Raw genomic sequence first — 25,996 nt, forward strand, 5'->3', positions numbered from 1 at the left:
TTACAGAAGCAAACCACAGAAACAGGCGGACAGTCCAAAAAGTAACTAGGCATGGAACAATAACTGCTTTCAAGGTTTACCACGGTTTGGAAAAGTCTGGTCAGACCATCATTCAGAAAACATTAGAAAAACAAATCACTTATAAACCAACATCCAAGCATGCTATAGACCTGAACAGTGCAGTGGCTTTACATGCAAAGAAAAGAAAGATCTCCAAAGATGCCTGGCAGTAAAGCTGTAAAGCAATCTGTGTTTTTGAAACTAATGACGATAGAAGTCAATGATTTATTTTAATGTTTACGGTTCCTAAATATTTTAAATGCTTCTTAAAATGAAATGTTGTGCTCAATGGGGGAAACTTAGCTGTTTTTTAACTCACACATTTAAAAGGAAAATAAATTAGAGCTGTAATTATAACACTGTGAAACCCTCAGAATCTTATACCAGCCCATGCCTAGTAGTAACATCTAATATTTTGGGAAACAAAGCGAAGACTGTGAACTCACAGCAAGAGGACTGGACATGCGCTCCAGGGACTGCAGGATGCGTCTCGCTGTGGCACTGGTCACTCCACAGGGCTGAGCTCCGGTTGGCTTTGCCTTGATTTGTCTCCTAACAGGAGGCTGTGTAGTGACAGACCAACACTCTAGGTCAGTCAAAAACTAACAAAGCAAGCACATGCACAACCCTAACAATCCATTTCAGTTGAAATTGTAACCTGTTCAGACCTGATAAGGAGTAGCTGGGCGTGAGCGAGCGGTTCTCATCGCAGAAGCTCCTCCATATGTGGTCTTCCCAGGGTAAAACGGCGAATTCCCCAACTGACTGGAGTTCAGCACTGAACTGTTCAACACAGACTGTAAGAGAATTAATAAGCCACATTAATCTCAGAGCACAAAAAGTCATGATGAGAAAAATCACAAAACAAGACTAAAGGAAAACTTTAGCTGATTGCTCTTTACTCATTGTTTATTATTATACACAACCATTCAAAAGTTGGAGGTCATAATAGGGCTGAGCAATTAATAAGTAATCGAAATTGACATTCGAACCTATAATCAATCGAATTTTTCCAGGTCAATTTTTTTCAATTACTTTGCCTACTGCGTGTGGCGTCTAGGGATGCAACGATTAACCAGTTTCACTATTAAGCATGCTTTAATTTGTCACGGTTGATTAATCGTAAAGGCTTCAACACCGTGTTTCTGCACGGATCAAAACTGCGGCAACTAAAAGTTATGCCAGCTGTCGCTAGTTTATACACAGACTAATAACCACGCACATTGGATTATCTATGATTGAGGCTATTAAATAAGGCAAGCTCGTGCAAGTTCATTATTTCCAATGGAGGGACGCGCACGCGACGCAACACGCTCACACTTTTCAGGCGCACTAGTTGAGATGGGGGCTTTTGTGACCGTGGGAACTGCAAACAGCTGAAGTTTGAGGAAGCAGCAATGAAAAGTACACAGGTTTGCAACTCCATTTGAAGTTACAAATATTGGGGATCATGCGGGGATCTGATCCGCCAGCCGAGATCAATCCAGTGTTTTCGGAGAGAGTGAAAGACTCGGGAGGGGAACAGCTGTTTAATGGCTTGAATCTCGATGCATTGCATTCACTGCGTTCAGCACAAATGGTTGCTAAATGTAAAATCTAACAGTGTAGATCTTTGCCAAAGAAGCTCGACCTTACGAAGTTCAAATTGAAACTTCAGCTCATGACAAATAACAGTATTGCACAGGTGGTCATCGCGAGAATGCTTCTCTGCGCCGGTCATTTGGTCGGCTGACCTCTCTGCCTCTTTCCATAAACACAGAAAAATGTAAATCAGCGCATATCTAGACCGAACATTTACAATGACCCAAACCCAAACATTTAAAGAGTGGCAGAAGTGAGAATTTCCTTCCTTTCTTTTGTCCGTTCTTTCCGGTTATTAAATTGATAAGCGTATTAAAAGCAATAGCGCAAAATGCGTATTTCTTACTACAATGCTTCATTTTTGTTTGATGCAAACCATAGATTTATTTGTCAATGTAACAGTTGGACTGTTTATAGCAGATAACTCACATTCAAGGCAGCATGATAATGTTATTCATTGTTAGTATTATTATCCTCATCATAATATTTTATAATTATTAGACATTAATTTAGCAATTACTGCATAAATATCAATAAGTTATAACATAATTAGTTAGTTGTTTCTGGTTTTTGTTAGTTCTGGTTGTATTGAAATACAATAAATCTGTTAATATACAATTTGCAGTGGTGCTCATTCATTTTTGGTGGGTGCTTCTAAATTTTTTATGGTGCTCCTAAAATTTTTGAAGTTGGGAGTGCTACCAATAGTGCTACCAAGTAAAAGTTAATTTCAAGCACCGCATTAGACAAATACTTTTTTAAAATTATTTATTCATTGTTCTGTCATTTGTTTGCAGTGTAAAATAATTTAAATGTAAAAAATTGTACTTTTTTTTTTTAGCACAAAGAGAGAAATGGACTATTGTTTGTTTTTAATATTATTTTGTGCTGTATTAGTTGGTTACGGAGCAGCAATAAATAACACTGTAAAATATAAGGAGTTTTCATGTGATTTTCTAAACTAGTGGTGTTTAGAAATTAATGTATGCATAATAATCATGATAACCGTGATTATTTCTCAGACTATAATCGTTCAACCAAAATCTATAATTGTTGCATCCCTAGTGGCGTCACATGAACCCGCTCTGTTAAGGCTACTTTATACGAATATAAAGTATCGGTTGCATACTTTTGTGAGCACATTACATGTGAGCATATTTTTTGTACAAAACTTAAATAAATAAAACGATCGTTCATTAATCGTGATTGAGGTAAAATGTACAATTAATCGAGATTGAGATTTTAGGCCAAAGCGCCAAGCCCTAGGTCATAACACAGTTTTAGTGTCACTTCAGTCTTGTTTAAACATGGTATTAAAAAAGTATTTCTAGTGATTGATTAACAAGTGGTCAGTAGAGACTGGAGATGCATAACTATTTTCACAAAGCAGACATTAAAATGCATCTTGTGACATCCAAAAGCGGTGAAAAACGTGCTTTAGAATCATTTACACCAGTATTTAATGACATGCACATGTGATTGTATTGGCAGAAATGCAACATGATATCAGATTGCTCACTAAGGAGGCATTTCTTTGATAATGTAGAACTTTTTTTGCATTTTTATTAATGTTGGAAACGTGCATGGTCATTGGACTAAATTAATATATCCTGGTTGACTCTATAGCAGGAAATTCTTTGAAAACTTGAAGTACTGAAAGTTTTGTATAGCAATTATATCAATAATGAACAAATAATATTAATAATCAGAAGTTCAAAACAGGCGACACGGTGGCTCAGTGTTTAGCACTGTCGCCTAACAGCAAGAAGGTTGCTGGTTCGAGTCCCAGCTGGGTCAGTTGGCATTTCTGTGTGGAGTTTGCATGTTCTCCCTGTGTTGGCCTGAGTTTCCTCAAGGTGCTCCAGTTTCCCCCACAGTGCAAACATGTGCTATAGGTGAATTGAATAAACTAAATTGTACAGTGTATGATTGAGTATGGGTGTTTCTCAGTACTGTGTTGCAGCTGGAAGGGCATCTGCTGTGTAAACATATGCTGGATAAGTTGGCGGTTCATTCCGCTGTGGCGACCCCTGATGAATAAAGGGACTAAACCAAAGGAAAATGAATGAATGAAGTTCTAAACATGAACTACTTACTGATGAGGAAGTGCCAAAGACTGACAGGTTGAAGGCTGGTTTCTTGAGCCCGGAGTGGGCTGGCTGTGATCCAGAGTGGGTGCGTTCTGTCTCTGGGGACCAGAGGAGCGGCACAGTCTTTGACGTGGGCACATCTGGAAGAAGATTAAGCCCTGCTCTTAGTTCTATCTACACCTAGTCTAAATATCCAATTTAAGGGATAGTTCACCCAAAAATGAAGATTCTGTCATCATTTACTCTTTCACAATCTGATAATTCACAATAGTCACATCTCAGGATATACAATGTTATGTCTAGATTATAGTTTATCATTTGTCTGCGTTTTTGAGGCTCTTGACTGTATAATAATTTTATAAGCATTTAGGCATTAGAAATTGTATTATTTGTAACATTAATAACAATGGATTTTTTTAAATAATTTAAATTTTTTAATTACTGTACCTGAATACTGCTGATAAAACACAGTTTAATTCAATTGTATCTTTTTTTTTATTATAGTTATCTATGCTTGTAGATTGTATATTAGATTTTATGATTCTGTAGGGAAGTGCATCTGCATCCCAATTAGGGCTGCACGATATTGGAAAAAATTTGACATTGCAATATTTTTTTTGTCTGCGATATATATATACAAATTCAACAGAGGACTTAATTAGCTCTACTTGGAAAGTCATTAATTTAGATTGATTGGGATGGCTTTGTAGGGGACTGAAATTCAATTCAATTCAATTCACCTTTATTTGTAAAGCGCTTTTACAATGTAGATTGTCAAAGCAGCTTCACATATAAGGTCATAGTAAATAGGAACAGTGTAGTTCAGTTTTTAGTGTTTAAGTTCAGTTCAGTTGAGCTCAGTTCAGTGTGGTTTAATAATCACTACTGAGAGTCCAAATATAAATATCTTTTTATGCAGTTTATTATATACATATAATAAGAGTAGCAAATATTAAAATGAACTAAACCATGCTTTACGGTTTTCTGGGGAGAGTCTCACAGTGTTCAGGTACAGAAATTGAATAATAAAATGTAAAATAACACTGCAAATTCTTCATCATATAAATAACTCAATATTAATCTTTATTAAACTTCTTTATGCGATATTAAAAGTTCTTAAACTCTTTAAACTTAATCCTCAGTCACAGACCTTAAAATCATGTACATAATTTACTTTATTGAATCTATATGAATTCTATTTTCTATATTAAAAGCATTTTATCATGCTTAAATTCTCCACAAATCTCATGTGTTACTTGTGGCTCCTGGTCATCTATAATCCTAATTTAACACTGCATATCTTGTGATGTGACTATTGCGGCCGCTCACGTTGTGATATCGATGCTGAAACCATATATATTGTGCAGCCCTAATTCCAATCAATCTAAAATCATAAATGATTTCCAAACAGAGATATTAAAAGTCATGTGGTGAAATTGTATTCACATCGCAATATCTCAGAATAACAAAATACAGCTTTCTTTATCTATTTAGCTTTCTTTATATATTTAATATGATCTTTCTAATATCGTTCAACCCTAGTAAAAGTGAGTAAATTGAAACTTCTCAGTGAACTATCCCTTTAATAGATACTGTCTGAACATCTTTGTCTTGAATGATTGCCAACATTTATCAAGCAGTTTCTGCCCAGAAATGCGTTTGCTCACCTTTATCAGATGCACGTGATGAGAAGCCACTGGTCGTGGAGATGTTGTCATCCTCATGCTGAGAGCTGGAATCCTTAATCTCTTTAACCAGTGAGAAGTTGGAGGTCACAGCGAAAGGGCTCCCTGAGAAGGGTGCTGTGGATGTGGAGGGCTGGGAGAAAAGGGAACTGGAGCCGCCCAACGCAGGGGAGCCGTCGAGGGAGGGGAACTGCAGGTGTGTCCGGTTGAGCGGAGGTCTCGACAGAGCTTCCTGGAAGTTCAGCGACGCTCTGCTTGTAGTTGGTTCTGAAAAGTAATTTCGTATTTCAAGTCAATGACATGGGTTTAAAAAGGACAATTCTCCAGGTTTTGGAATAGCATCGGTGTATAACTGCTGGAAAGCATCTACTTTGGCAGCGCAAAAGAATTTTCACTAAATAAATAAATAAATAATCTAATTAATCTAATCTAAATAAAAGAGAATTGACTTAAACTAAATGATTAGTTCAAAAATGAATTCCTTCAGAAACAAATTGAACATGCACTGCAGTGTTTGGTCTGATAAACAGAAATACACTTCCTGTCTAATATCTTGTTTAAATTGTAACTTCGTACTGAATGCTGCATGAAATTAATCACATTTAAGTCAATGCTGATATTCAGGAAAATTAAACCTTTGCTGGTGTAATATCTCGAATAAACAGCCATTACAAGATTTACATTGCTTACATAACCGTTTAGGTGCATAATAGGCTTAAATCACACAGTGAATGCTTTTTGACTGTTTGGACAAGTTTTTATTGACCCTTTTAAAGCGGTCATAACACTTCAATTAAAAGCAACTTCTCGTTCTGCCACTTTTGCACTTGTTAATGCATTTTTAAATGCAAAAGGCACAGACGCTTTTTTTTTTTCCCAAATTGTTGATTTATGTATGTGTATGGCAATTTCATGGCAAGATTAACTTAGATGAAAACATTACATAACCTCAAATTTCAATAAGAGATCAAGTTATGAGACCAATTTTTCTTGATCTTTGACATTGATAAATTTTCTGATTTAGACCTTTAAATTGACACTTGTCATAGAGACCCCTGCTATAGATATTTATTGCACTTCACTAGCATCTACTACTCATCAATATCTCAATCAGTGCAACACACAGGACTGAAATACTTATGAACATTGCATATAAATAATAATATTAATAATAATAGTAATAATAATGCTACATTTTATTTAAAGGTGCCTTTCTGACAACTCAAGGACACCGTACAACAAAAGCAATAAAACAACAAGAGAAATATTTAAAAATATGAACAGCAATAGTGCAGATGCAATTAATGTTTCTGCTACATTCATGGAGGGGTGCCACACCAAAATTCATCCTGTCACGCCTACAGTACAGCTTCTCATTCAAAACATTCAGACGTTGTTGTTGTTTTTTTTAAATAGTGGGTAATAAACGCAACAAAACGCATTGAAAGGCAATTGAATTATAACAGTGCTTTAATACGTTTTGGTGCAATTATCACCCGCTATTAAAAAAATTAAACGTTTTGAATGAGAAGCTGTAATGTAGCGGTGGCTGGATGAATTTTGGCGTGGCGCCCCATCATGGAAGAATGAATGTAGCGGAAACCATGCCATATGGGCGAGCGGGCTCCTTCCTCTCTTATGCACCAGGCACTTTGTTAGAATTACTTCTAGATATCTGTTAGTACAGAAAGCTCTTATATTCATTTTTTTTTTTCTGCAGCCACATATCTATATCGAAAGTCTTTAAATTAGCTTTTATTTTCCATTGCATAACTTCTATTTCTCTGTAATTTACATTATATTGTTATTATTTTAAGGTCACGAGTGGTTGTGAATTTATCATACCTGTGTTACTTGTGCTCGGCTCTGGAGAGTCTCGTCCGTCTCGGAGCGGGGCTTCGTCGTTGCCGTTGGGGGGAGGAGTCATATTGTTGTGTTCCACCCCTGCTGCAGAAGCCCCGCCCTCTGGACCTTCTCCATTTCTGAAGTATTTCTGTAGCCAGGAGGGGACAATACTCTTCACTGTATCAGTCACTCGAGTGATCAGGCCAGGCTGCTGCAAGGGACAAATGGACTAAATTAACATATCCAGTAGCAACAAAACAGCAAGAGCAATACACTGAAATTTATGAACCATGCAGATCTGACAGGGGCTCAGCAGAGCATAACTACAAACGCAAGATTCATATTATTATTGCATTTAAGCAGCGATGCACAGTTTGGATTAAAGCATGACTAATGCATCAATTTGTGCCATTAGTTGAAAACAGTGGCCCTACAACAAGCCCTGTTTTTGTTTTATGCTTTAATAACTTTTTCCACCGCAATCATTTACTCATTGCAATGACAAAAGGCCATTCGTTTTAGCCTTAATTTCAATCCTTTTGGATTTAGGCTAGCATTGAAGAGCTAACAGACTGAAGTGGTTGAGCTCTTAAACCTCAAAAGCAAAAAATGGTTTTCCTTGCTCATGCCACCTTCAATTTTTCTACTACCAAACACACAGATGTTGCAAGAAAATGCTTTCTTAAAATCAATTTGGTGTAGGACTGCATGATATTAGGAAAACAGACATTGCAATATTTAGTATACTTTTACCAGATGAAATGAATAGCAAGGTTTAGAAAGAATTTATACATTTCAGATTGATTGGTATGATTTTGTAGGGGAGAGCATCTGCATAATATAAAATAAGCCAATCAGAATCATTAATAAACAGAGTGGGGCAAAAATACTAATTAAATAAACATTACTTTATGGTCTTCTGGGAGTATTTCAGTATTATTGAGGCAAACGTGTGATAATTTAATGTAAAAATAACACCGTAGTCTTCATTGTATATATACACACACAAATATGATTTCTTTCTTAAAGTTATAAACAATCTAATTCCTTGTGGATTAATGTTTTATACTGACTTGAAATTCTCACACATTTACAGGCCTTAAAAGCACATGGAAATTATACACTTTTTTTAGTAACTTTACGGTTGAACTACAGTTTTCACAGCAAATGTTCACTGCATGCGCGGATTTAGGAGACATTAGACATTTAGAAACCACCTAAAGTTACACATAATGACACATCTGATTAGTGATCATTTAATGAATTTCAATTCAATAAGCACGAGACGCTCTATTTAATCTTTCATTTAATCGTCACGATGATGTCAATCGTGCGACTGGAAGCGTGTACACCATCGCTAAAGAGCATGCATTCACTGAGAAGAAACGAATATTGCAGTTTGTGAAAAGACTGTTAACGCTATGCTAAGATGATGTATGCAAACAATAAGTTATATGCCAATATCATCTGTGCAATATGAGACACCACCTGTGAGAACAGCACAGTTATTATCGTTAACTCCGTTCATCTCGTTCACGTCCAGCAGTATGTGCATGCTAGGGGTGTCACGATTCTCCAAATCCTCGATTCAATTACATTTTCGATTCTAAAGTCACGATTCGATTCTCGATTTTTAACAAAAAATTTTTTTAAAGCACAAGCTATGCCATTTTAAGACGTATATGCAATATAATAACATCTGACCTTTGTTCACAATGTACCACACACTACATTGTCAAATATAAAATGTTTATTAAACATTTCTAGCACGGTTCTAGCACGTTAATTAAATGCTGAAAACCAGAGTTTTCTATCACTGAATAAGGTCGCATGTCCGCGGCTATAAATACTCCTATCGCGCTTGTAATTGCCTTTGGACGTGTTGAGTTGCTTGGAAGTTTTATTTCAAATGAAGATGGGAGAGTAGTTTGTGTTACACTTGTCGGTTTAACAGATACATCTATGTTTTTGTGGTGCCTGCGGAGATGCCCGGCCATGTTAGTCGTGCTGCGGTGGAATAATGTGGTATATGCACATTGCAGAGCTTGCAAACTGTATTTTTTCTGTCGACATTACGAACGTTGTCAACATAACTCACTGGAAATCCAAAATACTTCCACACCGGCGACTTCAGTGAAAGAGGAGGGGGTTCAATTTCTTTTGATGGGTCTCCTGCGTCTGCAGTTGCCATGCTGTCTCGTGGCTGTTGTAGCTGTTAGGTTGACGCGCATGCGTGAGTTTTTTTCCGCTTGGCAAGTCAAGCTGCTGCTGACGTGACATAGGGGCGGGGCAGCATCGACGATTCCATTTTTTGATTCGATAATCGAGATTAAGCATGAATTTCGATCGATTTCGATTAAAAATCGAAATCGTGACACCCTTAGTGCATGCAGATTTTTGTTTATTTGTTAGTTTGGATTTTAAATGAAATAAATCTGTTTATATAAAAAGTGTAGTAACTGTGCTCATAATTTTTGGTGAGTGCAACTTAATTTTGTCTGGTGCGCCTAGATTTTTTATGTTAGGAGCACCGGCGCTACCAAAAAAAAAAAAAAGGTTAATTTCGAGCTATATAAACCCAACTTAACTCCTGCAATGAGACTATTGCAAATGCACACATTACAATATCAATCCTGAAACCATATATTGTGCAGCTCTTATTGTGTGTGAATGAAGGACACGTTTCCTCCATTCATCATAATGCAGAAGCAGTGTAGCCCCCAAGGCTAAAGAGTGCCTGGATTAAAGAGATTCAGTTGTCATCTAAAAGGGGCCCTGGGGACCAAATCACTGTGCAAGCACTACAGGCTTATTGTTCTTTAACAGAGCTCCACGGTTTGGCCACAGAGACACCACAGGCCGGCTCTCTGGCCAAACGCTGCAAACATGTGACCCACAGGCAGGTGGGAAAGCTAAATAGTCCATTTAGCCAGAGCAGAAGAGCTGGGGGAGATTGCGCAATCGAAATGAAAGGCCTTTAAAGCTACTTGGATTTAAATATAGGGCAGAGCAAGAGTGTAATTCATCTTCCTGCCTCACTGTGAGATCAAGACTACGTGAGAAAAGATAAACAACATGAAGCTGCTGCATGTGCTCAGCATATGAAACCAGCTGTGTGCATGGCTGGGGCCCCACGCACGGGCTCAGGGTTGCAACATAAGTCACTTCCTGTTAAAAGCGCACACATGGCGTTAACCAAGGTCAGCATGGCCAATCAATACAAGCAACGATGTGTATATATACTGTATATGAGGTTTAGGCAGTACATAGAAAAAAACATCGACTTGAGTTCAACCACACTTTATACTCCCACTAAGTGACGTCAGCTGTTCTAGGAAACACCTGAAAGCTCTGCTCCTAATGCATATGTGACCCTAGACCATAAAACCACTCACTCATTTTTTTAAATGAATAAGCTTTACATTGATGTATGGATTTGATAGGATAATAATCGGCTGAGATATAACTATTTAAAAATCTGGAAACTGAGGGTTAGGGTTGGGCCAATAGACGATGCCATCCTCCATTACCGATGGCCGATAGACATCATGATGCTGAAGCGGCATCGCGATCCTCCACCGCACCCTGTCGCAGTGGCAACCTGCTCGTGAAAAATACACACTCAGGCCCCATTTACACTAATACATCTTAGTTTTAAAATGGCACTTTAGAACAAAAACGATCCACGTCCACACTGGCGTTTCACCTAGCATTTCTGAACAGCCCTCCCTCCACACTACCGCTGAAAACGCACATCACGTGACCACACACATGCACTGTCATGCCCTGCATCGTCCAGGAGTTCCAGTTCCAGCAGTCAGGCCAGAGAGCAGTGCACGTAGGACAGTTTATCAAGGATGGCGTCTCACTATAGTTGCTAAATGTGACATTTATTCAATTTTGTCTCTATCCAACGACTCTTCTGTCTTTTGAATCTATCAGGTAACGTGTCACAGCGTCAGTACACTGCTTCAATCTTTCGCTTTCACGCTTGTACTTAGTCATTTTAGCTAAACCTCAGATACTGTTGGTTGTGCACCTTTTTTTTTTTACCAAGTTTGTCGACGCCATTATGACGACACAGATCACTCTGCCTATTCATGCCAGAGTCCTGCGGAAAAAGTGATTGACAGGTGGTAATGTGTGTAACTTATGTTTATCTTTATATATGATTTGGTTATGGATCAAACAAAGACCATGCGAGTCAGGTAGTTGAAACGGTAGGCAACAAATAATTAATTCCATATGAATTAATTCATTATTTATAAAAAATTCACCGCCGCCTATGACGACGATGCCATCGTCCATCACAAAAACATCGTAAGATGCTAAATTGGCAGGCATCGCCCAACCCTACTGGGGGCTCAAATTCAAAAATATCTAATGATTTGTCTTTAGATTTGTTTTAAGTCCTTAGCAATGCGTATTACCAATGAAAAATTAGGTGATATATTTATGATAGGACAATGACTACATGTCTTTATTCAACATGATTTTTAGTTCAATAGTTTTTGGCATAAAAAAAAAGTCAATAATTTCAACTTACACAATGTATTGTTGGCTATTCCTTTAAATATACACATGCAACTTGGGGCAAGGGAAACAGACTTAATGTGCTTTGAGAAAGTTTAAATGTCCATTTACACTTTACAACATAAAAACTGAAAACGTTATGCAGTTTGCCGATTCATGGTCGGACATATTTAAGGCCAGGACACACAGATCAAGCGGTCGGCCATTGGGCTGCATCAGGTCAGCGGTCAAGCTAGTTGGTTTGGTCTGTTCCACATGTTGTCTCTCATCGGATTTATGTTGAAGATCTAATTGGCTATTCAACAACAAATCAGAGCGTGAAAACAAAAACTGAAGAGATGTAGCAAGTAAACAACTAAGGCTGATTTATACTTCTGTGGCAAGCACACGTGTATGCTCTGGCGCAGCCTTCATTTGGTCACATAGCCCTTGCCGTGGCTGCCGCTGACGTGCACCTCTCAAAAAGTTTAACTACCCGTCGCAATGACGCATAGCACAAGCTCTGTGATTGGTCAGCTTGGAAGCTGCGACCAGTGTGGGTGGGACCAAGAGCCAATGCAAAGCCATTGTAGCGAGTGTTTACAAGTGCTGAGTCCCGTGAAGGAGCTCCAGATGGAAACTGTTGTTTAGTGTTTATGATTAATGTTGTTGCATGTCTGCCAGTTCTCACCTCTGAATGAGCAAGTTTAAGCTACTTGTACATTAAGGTAACAAATAAGACAATTCAAAACACCCACGAAGAAACACTGAGACAGAGGAACATAAAAACCTACTGCAAGCTAGCGTTTTGGAAGTGTTATTGCAGAGCAACACAAACAGCACACAGACGTATAAATGCACAACTACGTGCAAGCCAGGCACCGTGATCACTCAACGCAGAAGTATAAATCAGCCTGTAGAGTCAAAAAGAAACCCAAAGAGGCCAGCTGTAATTCCACTACTTTTTCAAATACTTGCAAACGAGATGGATGAGATTATTAGACATATTTGCATGAACGAATCCCTCCATGGTGAGTGAATCACTATGATAATAGTACTCATGGCTATATTGCTTATGCTTTGCATGTGCGCATCGGAAGTTCGGTTTCCTCGTGTTGAACTAGAAAACAGATTATTGCGGAATAGAGCTGCACGATTCTGACTAAAATGAGAATCGTGATTGTTTTACTTAAAATAAAGATCATGATTTTCTCACAATTATATAGATGTAAAATAAAGGTTAATATGAGGCTGTTATTATTTTTATTTCTCAAACATATGGTAAAACAACAATAATAATAATATGTGTAGGTCTACTGTTGGTTAAAATGCTAAAGTTTGAATAGACTTTGAATGGTGGACTTGAACAGACTTTAAATATGCCCTGGTCATTAATGCAGAGTAAAATGACGACATCAGAATACAACTATTCATAATTCTGATGTTGAATTATTATGTTTGAGACATGTGTTTGCAATCTGTCATTGACATCATTATTAGACCATTTTCTTCTACTGGTAAAATCAGACACTTGTCATTATCAGATTCCCTCTTGCATTATATTCAACATTATATATAGGCTAGAGTAGTTATACTGACACTGTTAAACATTTATTCTCATGCACAACACTCTGTGTTCGCTATGAAAGAAAAACATTAAATGCTTGTCGTAATCATAACTCTAAAATGCGATATGATTATTTAAATGATGTTGGCGCTTTCAGTTTCCTTTTCCTCCCAAACGATCGCTTGGTGCAAACTGAATGCTATTTACAACTTAATTACCTGTTTTTCACAGCCTATGCAGGTTCTGTTAACATCATTCACAGGCGTGCTCCTGCACTCTCTTAACAGCTCAAGGTCAGTTCATGTGTTATTTCGTGGCCTCGAATACGCCATTACATGAAGACAGAAATGATATTTTTGTGTAAATTATACCTTTTAAATACAGTATGTGACTCTTTCAACACTATTTGGAGGTGTTCATGTTGCTGAGCAATGTATGTAAAACAATGTGAAGACTTGTGCGGCGGCCTTTGCTTCTCTCCTGAACTTGAAAATATGATTGGGAGAATCATAGAAATGCTGGATGAAGAGTGTCTAGGGCAGTGTTTCCCAACCCTGTTCCTGGAGGCACACCAACAGTACATATTTTGGATGTCTCCCTTTTCTGACCCATTAACTTCAGGTGTTGGAGTCTCTTCTGATGTTATGATAAGTTGATTCAGGTGTGTTTGATTAGGGAGAGGTTGAAAATGTGTACTGTTGGTGTGCCTTCGGGAACAGGGTTGGGAAACACTGGTCAAGGGGGTCGAAACGAGATCGCAATCTTTTTTTCGATTAATCGTGCAGCTCGATTGCGAAATACCAGCAGTTGCGAAATACTCCCACAAACGGTTTTCATCTGCACCAGCTGTATGGCATCAACCTGGTGTGTCCCAGCCTTTAGGAGCCTGACAAACCAATCTTTTTAAAAACGGGATACAACTTTGGCTTTTTGGAAAAAATAAATAAATAAAAAACTTTCTATCCAGGTAAAGAATAAAAGAGTGATTTGGTGAAAGCAGTGAAGTCATTCCAATGTGTATAACATTTATACGTAAGTATTTAACAGTCAAAACAACACTGATGGACATGAGCATACTCAACTAGAGCACACCGCATTTCTTCAGAAAGTCACATAGATCGCTACTAGCCGATCATCCCGAATACAGCAGTCCTTGAGGTTTTCATACATAGCATGGACTAATAAAACAAAATGAATAATTAATATCCTAAGCTAGATTCAATAAAGTACTTGGCTTTTTTATTATTTACTGTTGTACATGCAGTTGTATTACCTCATTAATGAGGGACTTAATTTATTTGAAAAATATAATGTAATTCATATACTGTGTGTCATTTATTTATTGACAGTAGAAAGAAAAACAAGTAGCGATGATGCACGATCAAATGTCAACAAAAAAATATATGTATGCACCTTCCTGACTTATAAACTGTCTTCATAACTTGCATTTCTATGGGTGGTTAATTACTAAATTATAACAGAACACACACTTTGAGCATGCTGAACATTGAGTTTATTTCCTGATTTTTCAATACATTAACATTCTTATCTTTACAGTATCCTACACACACACAAAAAAAAAAAACATTATGTATTGACTTTTACAATAACTTCTAATTAAACCTCACGCAAAAAGACTATGTTTTGCCTCCCAAATGACTTATGTGCCTCTCTAACCCACTTAATTTGACTAAACCAGATAATCTACTAAGATCACGAAAATGCAAAGTGATTTTCAACTACGATTCATAGTGTTTAGGTTATGAATTAGAATAACAGTTTATGATGACTTCAAGATCACTGTAAGACTAATTAAAACAGATAGAGGTAAAGTTGGTTTTATATTCGCACATTCATTCATTTAGAAGTCTCTGTATTGTTTACCATGTTACTTTGAATATTCGATCGGATTTAGCATGCAAGCATGACTTCTAAACAACATTAACACTAATTCACTGAAAACAATGTTGTACTTTGATAGTCATTTACTGCTAATATGATTTTCCTATTCAGAATTTGCAAAGAATACTTTTCTGAAATAATATTATTAAGCAGAATGTCTGAATATCCGAATATAAAACTCTGTGTTGCTGTTGTTTTGAAGTCATACTTGCATGCTAATTCCGATCGAATATTCAAAGTAACATGGTAAATAATATAGGGACCTCTAAATAAACGAATGTTGGAATATAAAACCAACTTTACCTCTATTTAAAACAGTTCTGTTAATAAAATCACATAAACACGAACCTGAGATAGTCACATGCACCTTTACGTTCTTTATAAAGTACAGGATTTCCAGTGTGTGTGATATACAGATGAAAACACGCCACGACACGCATACACACGCTCATCCCGCCTTTCTTCATGATGACAAACCCACTTCTTTAAGCAGCACAATGTATGCCAAAACATGTATTAGTCTCTAATCTCATCCAAAATGATTATTACCGAGCTCAAAACTTAAACATGCAAGTAAACGCAAACCAAAAAGTGCTCTGAAGCTCATATTACTCTCATGTGGAGTCACTCTGGGCGACACGCACGAGTTAGGTAGACAAAGTAAGAGTATAAAGAACTAAATCAGAGAATGATACGCTACGAAAACGTTGTTTTAATGGTTTGTTTAGACTGAAGTTATTTTATCTGACGCCGGTGCAAGCCGCAGCTAACGGCTAACGGTTTGCGTCTGAGACGCGTTCACGCGGTTGTCTTCACCTCAGTGAAAACACATTCAAATTTCACCTCTCAGTCGCCATATATTCGATTATTTTCCTCACCGAGCGGCTTTGTTTCATCAGTCAAATGAGGTAGCGGTGGGGAAAGCGTGTGCTGGAAGAACGTGAACAGGCCCAAAACAGGCCTCAAAATGTCTCCTGCTTCACAAAAACAAAACCCGCCACCAAACCGCTGGTCCAGGTTCCGTTAATAACCGTTACTTTCCTCGTTATTGACGCTACATGCTGGTTTTGTTTACCTGTTTGCCTTTGGCGTAGGGTTTTGACGCGATATGGTGTCTTCTGGATCTGATTTTCCCTCCTCCTGTCGCCGCCATGGTTAACTAGATTGAGTCTGCTCAGTAGCGCTCGCCGGATAGAGCTCCGCTGTCACAGCGCGGCCCTCCAATATACCATCAGCCACCGCGGCGCTGGGAATCATGGGAGATGTAGTTCAAGAGGACACTTTTCACATGCGTTTCAGTATTGACGTCAGTTTGTAGGAGCTCGGGGATTTTACTTCGGTAATTTTGAGGTCTGTGGTAAAAATAAGGTCAAGATAGCTACTTTCTGTTTCGTTTTAAATTCTCCAAATATGTTCATCCTTATTCTAGAAACAACCATCCAGAAGTCATGATGTAGGTTCTTATAAAAATATATTATAAACGGGTTGAAAATATATATTTTAGTAAATATTTGTTTTAAAAAAGCATTTATACGTTTTATTTATTTTAATCTAATTTATGCATTGATTGTATTTATTTAATATCTCTTTATTTTATACTAATTTTAATTATATGAATCTGTCTTTATTGTAATACATTTATTGTTTATTTTTCATTTATTTGGACTTTTTTTGTTTATTTGAATCTAATTGAAGTATTTATAGTTTGTTTTAATCAAATTTATTTTAATAATTATTCAGATAATTTAATTTAATTGTATTTAATACTTTTTCTAATTGGGCTGTACGGTGGCGCAGTGGGTAGCACAATTGCCTCACAGCAAGAAGGTCGCTGGTTTGAGCCTCGGCTGGGTCAGTTGGCATTTCTGTGTGGAGTTTGCATGTTCTCCCTGTGTTGGTGTGGGTTTCCTCCGGGTGCTCTGGTTTCCTCCACAATCCAAAGACATGTGGTAAAGGTGAATTGGGAAGGCTAAAATGTCTGTAGTGTGTGTGTGTGTGAATGAGTGTGCATGGATGTTTCCCAGAGATGGGTTGCGGCTGAAAGGGCATCCGCTGTGTAAAACATATGCTGGATAAGTTGGCGGTTCATTCCGCGGTGGCGACCCCTGATGAATAAAGGGACTAAGCCGAAAAGAAAATGAATGAATGAATTTTTTCTTATTATAATTTATTATTATTCGATTATTTATAGACACGTTTTATTGAATTATATACACATTTGTTCATTAATAAATGGTGTCATTTTGTAATATTTATTTTTCATTTATTCTGAATTTGCTTTGTTAATTTGAATCTATTTTATGTATTTGTGTGTTTTAATCCATGTTATTTTGATAATTTTTCCACTAATTAAATTGTATTTAATATTTTTCTAATTATATATATATATAATTTATTATACAATTATTTATAGGTAATTTTCATTTCATTATATACAAATTTGTTAAAATAATTGTTTAATGTTGTTTTATTTAAAATATAATATTTTTATTTATTTATTATGCCATTTTCTTGCCACCAAATATTTTAATATTTAACTTAAATAACAAACACTGAGGTAACATTAATAATTTTATCACTACTATTTTTATTATTATTACTATGTGTAAATATGTAAGGCTTTTTGCTCCAGAATGTTTAAAAGTGGTGTAAAACTGCTAAAGTGTGCAAGATACATCATCTAGATGCAGTGGGACGCATCGTCAGTGTAGTATCCTGGGGTCACTGGGTGTTTCATCATCAGATACCCTGCAGGTGACCCAGCTGAGGTTGATCCAGCTTGCCATAGCAATCACCCACGGATCAGCTCTCTTTATCCATAGACGTCTTGTGGCTTTCTCTGCAGCTTCACAAACGGACTTAATGGCTCTCTTCTTAGCTGCTACTTCTAGGCCTAGTTGGTTGAAGACTTTACAGAGTGAATGCCCAGCAAACCCTCTACAGTCCACCTCCATTGGCTCACAGTGGGTCTTCCAGTCCTCCTTCCTGGCTCCTGTACTTTGAGCGTTTCCTTTCATTTGCCTCTTCCATCCGCTCCTCCCGAGCATAATCAACTGTCTTGTTGCCTCAGAGATTATAATTATTTCTGGTCAGAGTGATGTTGTAGCTATGATCTGTGGGAACTTTAATTGCTAAATAAAAAGATTAAGACAGTAATTACTCAATTACAAAGCAGCAGAAAGACTTCAATTCAGGATTTATTTAAAAATTGCCCACAAAGACAGTGCATAAGTGAGTTAATAAAGTGAAAATGTGGATTTGTTGTACAGTGCAGACATTCATACACAAAACAAAACATGCGGATGATCACATTAAATTGTTGAACATAGATTAATTCCATATGAGAAATGAGAATACTGCTGTGGAAGATTCAAGTCTGACTTCACATACCACGCATTCACTCTGGTCACAGTAAAAATTGCAGATACACGATCAGAAATCAGAACAGCATCAGTCAGGATTGTGCTCAACAACTTGGGTCGATGACAAATAATTAAATAAGGCAAACAAACATGATCGTAGCATAATATATTAGAATTAACATATAATATCATTACTCCCAATCAAAACAATCAATTCTGACCATAAAAACACACACAATCCCAAAACAGGTGACACGGTGGCTCTGTGGTTAGCACTGTGGCCTCACAGCAAGAAGGTCGCTGGTTCGAATTCCAGCAGTTGGCATTTCTGCGTGGAGTTTGCATGTTCTCCCCATGCTCCGGTTACCCCCACAATCCAAACATGCGCTATAGGGGAATTGACTAATTAGCCGTAGTGTATGAGAGTATGTGAATGAGTGTGTATGGGTGTTTCCCAGTACTGGGTTGCAGCTTTAAGGCCATCCGCTGTGTAAAATACATGCCGGAATAGTTGGCGGTTCATTCCACTGTGGCGACCCCAGATAAATAAGCGAAAAAGCAGATGGAAAATGAATGAATCCCAAAACAAGTGTATTTTTGGTTATACGTTTTGGCGAAAATCTTCAAAACACTGGACGCACGGTCATTTAAAGGCCTCACATATTATGAATAACATGATGAGTCTAAAATCATTCATGCAGATGCCTACAGGAATAATGATAAATCTTCTCATACTAACATACACTACAAAAATATCCGTAAATTAGCTTTTTTTCCCATTTACAGGGTGGGCCATTTGTATGGATACACCTTAATGAAATGGACATGGTTGGTGATGTAAACATCCTGTTTGTGGCACATTAGTATATGTAAGGGGCCAAACTTTTCAAGATGGGTGGTGACCATGGTGGCCATTTTGAAGTCGGTCATCTTGGATCCAACTTTTGTTTTTTCAATAGGACTCGTGACACATCAAACTTATTGGGAATTTGACAAGAACATCAATGGTGTGCTTGGTTTTAACGTAACTTTATTCTTACATGAGCCCCCTCACATATACTAATGTGCCACAAGCAGGACGTTAATATCACCAACCATTTCCATTTCATTAAGGTGTATCCATATAAATGGCCCACCCCAGGGGCGTAGCAACCGGGGGGGACGGGGGGGATCCGTCCCCCTCACTTTTAGAGACAGACCATTTAGAGACAGGTGATTAATAATTATATGAACATATGATCTCATATAGTCGTCCCCCCACATTTTAAAATGTACACTACGCCCCTGGCCCACCCTGTATTTCTGCTTTTGAGTTGCATTATGGGATCTTGATCTTTCTTCCAGCAATGTTTAACCTTGAAAAAGGGACTTTTCTGAAAATGTTTTATTGTCTGCAGTGCTGTATTGTCTGTTGCTGTTGTATGTTACGCTACAAACACCTTGTAATAAACTGCCAGCACATTTTCTCTTATTTTACAGACTTATTTCTCTATACATTATTTCAAACTACTAAAATGTCAAGCTTTGTTCAACTGTAGAGTTGAATTTACAACATCAAGAGTGGACAGAACAGAAATCAACATCCCATAATGCAATGCACAACCCGTAAATAAGCAAATAACACCAATTAACAGATATTTTTAGCGTAGTTAACACTAAGAAAACTTTACAACTTTGAAGTTATTCATGAATTTCTATGTTGCTAAAAAAAAAGAGCTGAATCATATTATACTTAAATAAATCAACAGCTCTTAATGCAAAAAACAAGATCAACGTGCGCTAAAACACGTGCTTACATTCAAAACTTTACCACTAAATAAAGTCGTGTTTTGATGCTCATAATTAAACATTGCATAATATTTCCGACATTAATCAATGCATAGGCATGTGTCAAAATTCTGGAGGAAAAATGTGCAGAGATTTAAAGGGACAGCTCACCTAAAAGTGAAAATTGCCAGCAAGCGCTTACTATAAAGGCTGTATATGTAAAGTGTTATTAAAAATTAATGTTAGAACTTGGTTAACTGGTACACATTATTACTTTTAGTTTTACTTAAGAGTCATATTTATGGATTAATTTTATACTAATTTGGTAATAAATTGGGGCAGCATGGTGGCACAGTAGGTAACACAATGGCCCCACAGCAAGAAGGTCGCTGGTTCGGCCCTGGCTCGGTCAGTTAGTGTTTCTGTGTGGAGTTTGCATGTTCTCCCCGTGTTGGCGTGGGTTTCCTCCGGGTGCTCCGGTTTCCCCCACAGTCCAAACACATGCGGTACAGGTGAATTGGATACGCTAAATTGGCCGTAGCGTATGTGAGAGTGTGCAAGAGTGTATGGGTGTTTTCCAGTACTGGGTTGCGGCTGGAAGGGCATCTGCTGCGTAAAACATATGCTGCATAAGTTGGCGGTTCATTCCGCTGTGGTTACCCCTGATTAATAAAGGGACTAAGCTGAAAAGAAAATGAATGAATGATAATAAATAGTTTCAATTATTTAAATCTGATTGCAATGCATTTTGTTCATTTGTATCTACTTTGTTTATATTGTTTTTTTAAATATTTTTATTTTAATTCTGATAATTTAATTTAATTATATTTAATATTTTTTCTAACTATAAATTATTATTATTATTTTACTTTTAATAAAAGTGAAAATTGGCAACAACCATTGACTTCCATATATGTATAGTATTTTTTCCACATAATGGATGTCAGTGGCTACCAGTTTTCATCATTCTTCAAAATATCTTCTTTTCTGTTAAACATAAAGGTTATTGATAAGTTGATTGATAATTTATGGGTGAACTGTTCCTTTAAGACAGGGCTTGGTCTGTGTCAACAATATTATTAATAAAAAACTAACAGCAGTTGAATCACCACAATGAATGTGAAATACACACTCTGCATTTACAGCGTCACACAATCCAGACGTTTCTAAATCTAAATGACACATGACTTACTGTTACAGGGTTAGTTCAGCCCAAAATTGTAATTATCTCATGATTTACTCAAGGCATGCTTGGTGTATTTCTTCTTTTCAGTCGAATTCATTATTAAGAAATATCTCAGCCTTTTCCAGCTCTACAGCGGTCGGCTGATTTCTATCAGCGCTCCAAAAGTCTAACAACACCGCAAAAATGCATTTCTTTCTTAATTCACAGATGATTTAATGATCATATTTCAAATCTGGCATGTTTTAACTGCATTTTCTTTCTTTATTTATTTATTTAGCGACTCAAAATACAGTATAGTTTGATTTAGAAGCTGTAATTTTACAATTGTGAATTTGACCTCTGTGTAACTTCAGGCAACTTCTGTGTTTTTTGAGGTGTGAATTTCTTGTACATTAGCACCACCTGCTGGACAGGAGTGTGTTTGCGTTTCTCTTAAAGGGATAGTTCACCTAAAAAGGAGAAGACGACAGACTGAGACCACCATAAGTTATACAAAACAGTTTATAAAGTTTTAAATATGGATATTTGTCTTACAAAAATGCATAATTCACTAAAGTAGACGTTTCTGGAACCACGTGAGGCACTTTTATTATGCATTATTTCACTCTGAAAACTGCAAAACAATTTCTTACATAGAGTTTTTGTCTTGCTTCTAGTGCAAATATCTAGATTTCTTAAATCAAGAGGCATTTTTTGGACAAGTAAAAAACACTGTCTCGTTTTTAGAAATAAAATGTCAAGATTAAGTGAGTTTTCCTTAAAACAAGCAAAATAATCTTAATAAAGGAGCAGGCAAAGTAACCTAGTTTTCATTTAGAAATTTCCCCTATTGGCAGATTATTATGCTTGCTTTATGGGGGAGGGTTTTCAGCTTAAATTTTTGATTTTTTTCTGTAACATGTTTATTTAAGGTTATCAAAATGATTGTGCAATGTGCTTTTACAGACACAGTCAAAGGCAAGTTTTACAAAAATGTGCAATGGGTTGTAGAAATTATAGTAATCCTTAAAAATAAGCCAACAGATAGATGGTGATAAGGGAGAAAAGGGGAAACATCATACCATCTATGAGTACTAATGTTGGCGACCAATTAATACATAGTCTCTGAAAAGGCAGGTAAAACTAAATATGTATTTTCCTCATCACAGCACATTCCTATAATATAGACATGCCATTTTAAAACAGGACAAAAGAAAATAAAACGACAACAAAAGTAACAAACAAGCAACAAAAGACAATTCCCTGAGCCTCCGACAACCCTAACTGACACACAAAACCACTTCTCTCACATGTGAGGGCAGGTGAGCTATAAAAGGAGACCATATATTTTGCAAACTCTGTATGTTATTATTAAGCACAGCTGCAAGCCTCTCATAGGGCAAAGCTGTGAAAATCTCTGTACCATTGTGTCACAGAGGGGGGAGTGTTTTTTATCCATCTAATAAGGATGCATTTTCTTGCCACACGTAGCAGTTTATCTAACAATTTATAATCTTTGTGTCAAGGGTCAACGACATTGCTTGTGTTTTAGAAGGGAGTCCCAAAAGAAAAAGACTAGGATCTTTTATTTAGCTTGTTTTAAGGCATTATTTTTAAGGCATTACTATTATTTGCATGTCTAGAAGAAAAATCTTGGAAAAACAACACTTAACTCTTAAGTAAGATAATTTCTTGCATTTTTTGCAGTGAAATAATACATAATAAAAGTGCCCCTCGGCACAAAAAAAGTCTACTTTAGTGAATCCAAGCATTTTTGTAAGACAAATATGAACGTTTAAAACTTTATAAACAGTTTTGTATGACTTACAGTGACCTCTGTCCATTTTCTCCATCATTTGAGGTGCATTTTGTGTGAAGAACTACTTTCAGAGATGCACAAACACACTCCTGTCCTGCAGGGGGCGCAAATGCACTAAAACAACCAACTCAAAAACAAACAAAAAGGAGAAAATGATGGACAGAAGTTGCTAGAAGTTACACAAAAAAGGTCAAAATCACAAGTGTAAATTTGCAGCTTCCAAATCAAACTATACTGTATTTTGAATTAAACCTTCAGAGACGAGTCCCTGAGTAAATGAATCAATAAGCAGTAAAAACACACCAGATATGGAAATACCAGCCTGATCTCATGAGAAAACGTAAGTATTTTACGTTTTGTCAGTTTAGTGACTAATTCGTACGAATTCGTATGAGTTCAGTCGTACGAAATTATACGATTTTAAAAAGGAGGCGTGGCACCTAACCCCACCCCTAAACCCAACCGTCATTGGCGGATGAGCAAATCGTACGAAAATGTATGAATTAGATCGTACGAATTCATACGAATTAGCCACTAAATCAAAAAGTTACGAATTGCCGTGAGATTGTGTTGGAAGTACAGGTGTTTGCAGGTGTTTAGAGTTAATTAGTTAGGTTAATAGCTCGTTTAGAGAACCTTTTCATGATATGCTAATTTGTTGAGAGAGGAATTTTGTGTTTTCATGAGCTGTATGCCAAAATCATCAATATTAACACAATAAAAGGCTTGATCTACTTCAGTTGTGTGTAAAGAATCTAAAATATATGACAGTCTAATGTTTATCAGTACATTACAGAAAATAATGAACTTTATCACAATATGCTAATTTTTTTAGAAGGACCTGTATGATCATTAACTCATCTGTGAATTGAGTTGAGTATTTATACTTTTTATTGTTTATTTGTTTTATTTAAGTAATTTTTAGTGATGTACTTAACATGTTATTCATTTAAATCCCTCACAACAGGTAAAAGGGTTGATCACATAGTTAAGTTTTATCAGTAAATCTAATTTCTCAATTGAACTAATAATGAACAATACTTGTACAGCTATTTATTAATCTTCGTTTACATTTACTAATGCATTATTGAATGCCAAAGTTGTGCTTGTTAGCATTAGATAATGCACCGTGAGTTAACATGAACTAATGATGAACAACTGTATTTACATTACCATTAACAACAATGATTAAACACTTTAATAAATGTATTGTTGTTCATTGTTCAGGTTAGAAGTGTTAAAACAATCTGATTGTAAAGTGTTCACTATTATTTTAATTTAGCAGTGTGTTTTGTAACTTCGATTGTAACTTAGAAAATGATTCAGTAAATGTTTATTATGGTTAAATGTAGTTTATTTGACTTCCTTTAGCCTGCAGATAGGGTGGCACGGTGGCTCAGTGGTTAGCACTGTGGCCTTACAGAAAAAAGGTCGCTGGTTCAAGTCACGGGCTGGGTCAGTTGGCATTTCTGTGTGGAGTTTGCATGTCCTCCCCGTGTTGACGTGGGTTTCCTCCGGGTGCTCCAGTTTCCCCAACAGTCCAAACACATGCGCTATAGGGGAATAGGATTACCGTAGCGTATGAGTGTGTGTGAATGTGTGTGTATGGATGTTTCCCAGTACTGGGTTGCGGCTGGAAGGGCATCCACAGCGTAAAACATATGCTGGAATAGTTGACGGTTCATTCCGCTGTGGCGACCTCTAAAAGAAACTAAGCCGAAGGAAAATGAATGAATGAATGAGCCTGCAGATAAAAAAAAATTGCAATTGTAAAGCTGGAAATTAAAATTAGACCGTTTTTACAATGACTTTCAATGCATTTAGACTTGAAAAAAAAAGTTAAATACACCTATGATGCCTTGAGAGTGAGTATAAATGAGTAGATACTTTTAATTATGAGTGACTTATCCCTTTATCATTTATTATTCAGTCATTTACATCATTTAGAGTCATCTGGCAAACCACAAATCTGTTCCCTTCCAAGCGCTCTTAAATTAATCTAGTGCACTATAGTGCAAAAAGCTTTTCTTACTTAGATTTGTTGCTGTTTCTAGTCCAAATATATAAACTTTCTTAAATCAAGAAGCATTTTCTAGACAAGCAGAAAATGTTGTCTTGTTTTAAGAAATAATACGCCAAAATGAAGTGAGTGTTTCCTCAAAACAAGTCAAATAACCTGACAATAGGGTGAGCAAATACTCTTACTACAAAACAAAAACTAAACTACTTCCCACATTGGCAGATTAGTTTGCTTGTTTTAAGGAAAACTCTCTTAATTACGGCACATTACTTAGATATTTGGACTAATAACAAGACAAAAACTAAGTAAGAAAAGCAGTGGTAGTGCATTTTAAAGAGAGAGGCAGTGGTTTGTATTGTGTCTCCGTCTGCAGAAGTGTTTTTGTCACCTCTCTTCAAATGTTTACGGTGTGTTTCTTTCACCCTGGTGTCCATTTTGAGATCATCAGGGTTCATTTCTGCTCACTTCTTGCCACTGGTTCCATTGGCGGATTTGCTCTTTCCTCCTTTTCTTCTCCGTGATGAACTGGAGTTGCTACTGGAGCTCCTCTCTGCTGATCATAGTAATAATGAAAATATTATTTCATAATATCATCATTACATCACGTAAAGATATCTGTAA

At 36.8% G+C, this 25,996-nt stretch overlaps 2 protein-coding genes across 4 annotated transcripts in view; both read right to left on the minus strand.

Annotated features, from left to right (window-relative positions):
* Window positions 1–16,421, minus strand: part of nup153 (nucleoporin 153) — a 38,867-nt gene extending 22,446 nt beyond the window's left edge. Inside the window, exons 1-6 of one of the 2 annotated variants that reach the window (XM_056479411.1) lie at window positions 16,318–16,421; window positions 7,262–7,472; window positions 5,399–5,683; window positions 3,738–3,829; window positions 729–857; window positions 507–623 (exon numbers count right to left, since the gene is read on the minus strand). In XM_056479411.1, the coding sequence (XP_056335386.1) occupies window positions 507–623; window positions 729–857; window positions 3,738–3,829; window positions 5,399–5,683; window positions 7,262–7,472; window positions 16,318–16,395 (912 nt within the window). In that variant the 5' untranslated portion in view covers window positions 16,396–16,421. Of the gene's footprint in view, window positions 1–506; window positions 624–728; window positions 858–3,737; window positions 3,872–5,398; window positions 5,684–7,261; window positions 7,473–16,317 lie in introns of both variants that reach the window. The other variant, XM_056479410.1, reaches the window with a different exon arrangement.
* A 2,000-nt stretch (window positions 16,422–18,421) lies between these two features.
* Window positions 18,422–25,996, minus strand: part of ptdss1b (phosphatidylserine synthase 1b) — a 50,034-nt gene continuing 42,459 nt past the window's right edge. Inside the window, exon 13 of one of the 2 annotated variants that reach the window (XM_056479447.1) lies at window positions 18,422–25,925. In XM_056479447.1, the coding sequence (XP_056335422.1) occupies window positions 25,837–25,925 (89 nt within the window). In that variant the 3' untranslated portion in view covers window positions 18,422–25,836. Of the gene's footprint in view, window positions 25,929–25,996 lie in introns of both variants that reach the window. The other variant, XM_056479446.1, reaches the window with a different exon arrangement.

This window comes from Danio aesculapii, chromosome 19 (assembly GCF_903798145.1).
Source record: "Danio aesculapii chromosome 19, fDanAes4.1, whole genome shotgun sequence".
Lineage (NCBI taxonomy): Eukaryota > Metazoa > Chordata > Actinopteri > Cypriniformes > Danionidae > Danio > Danio aesculapii.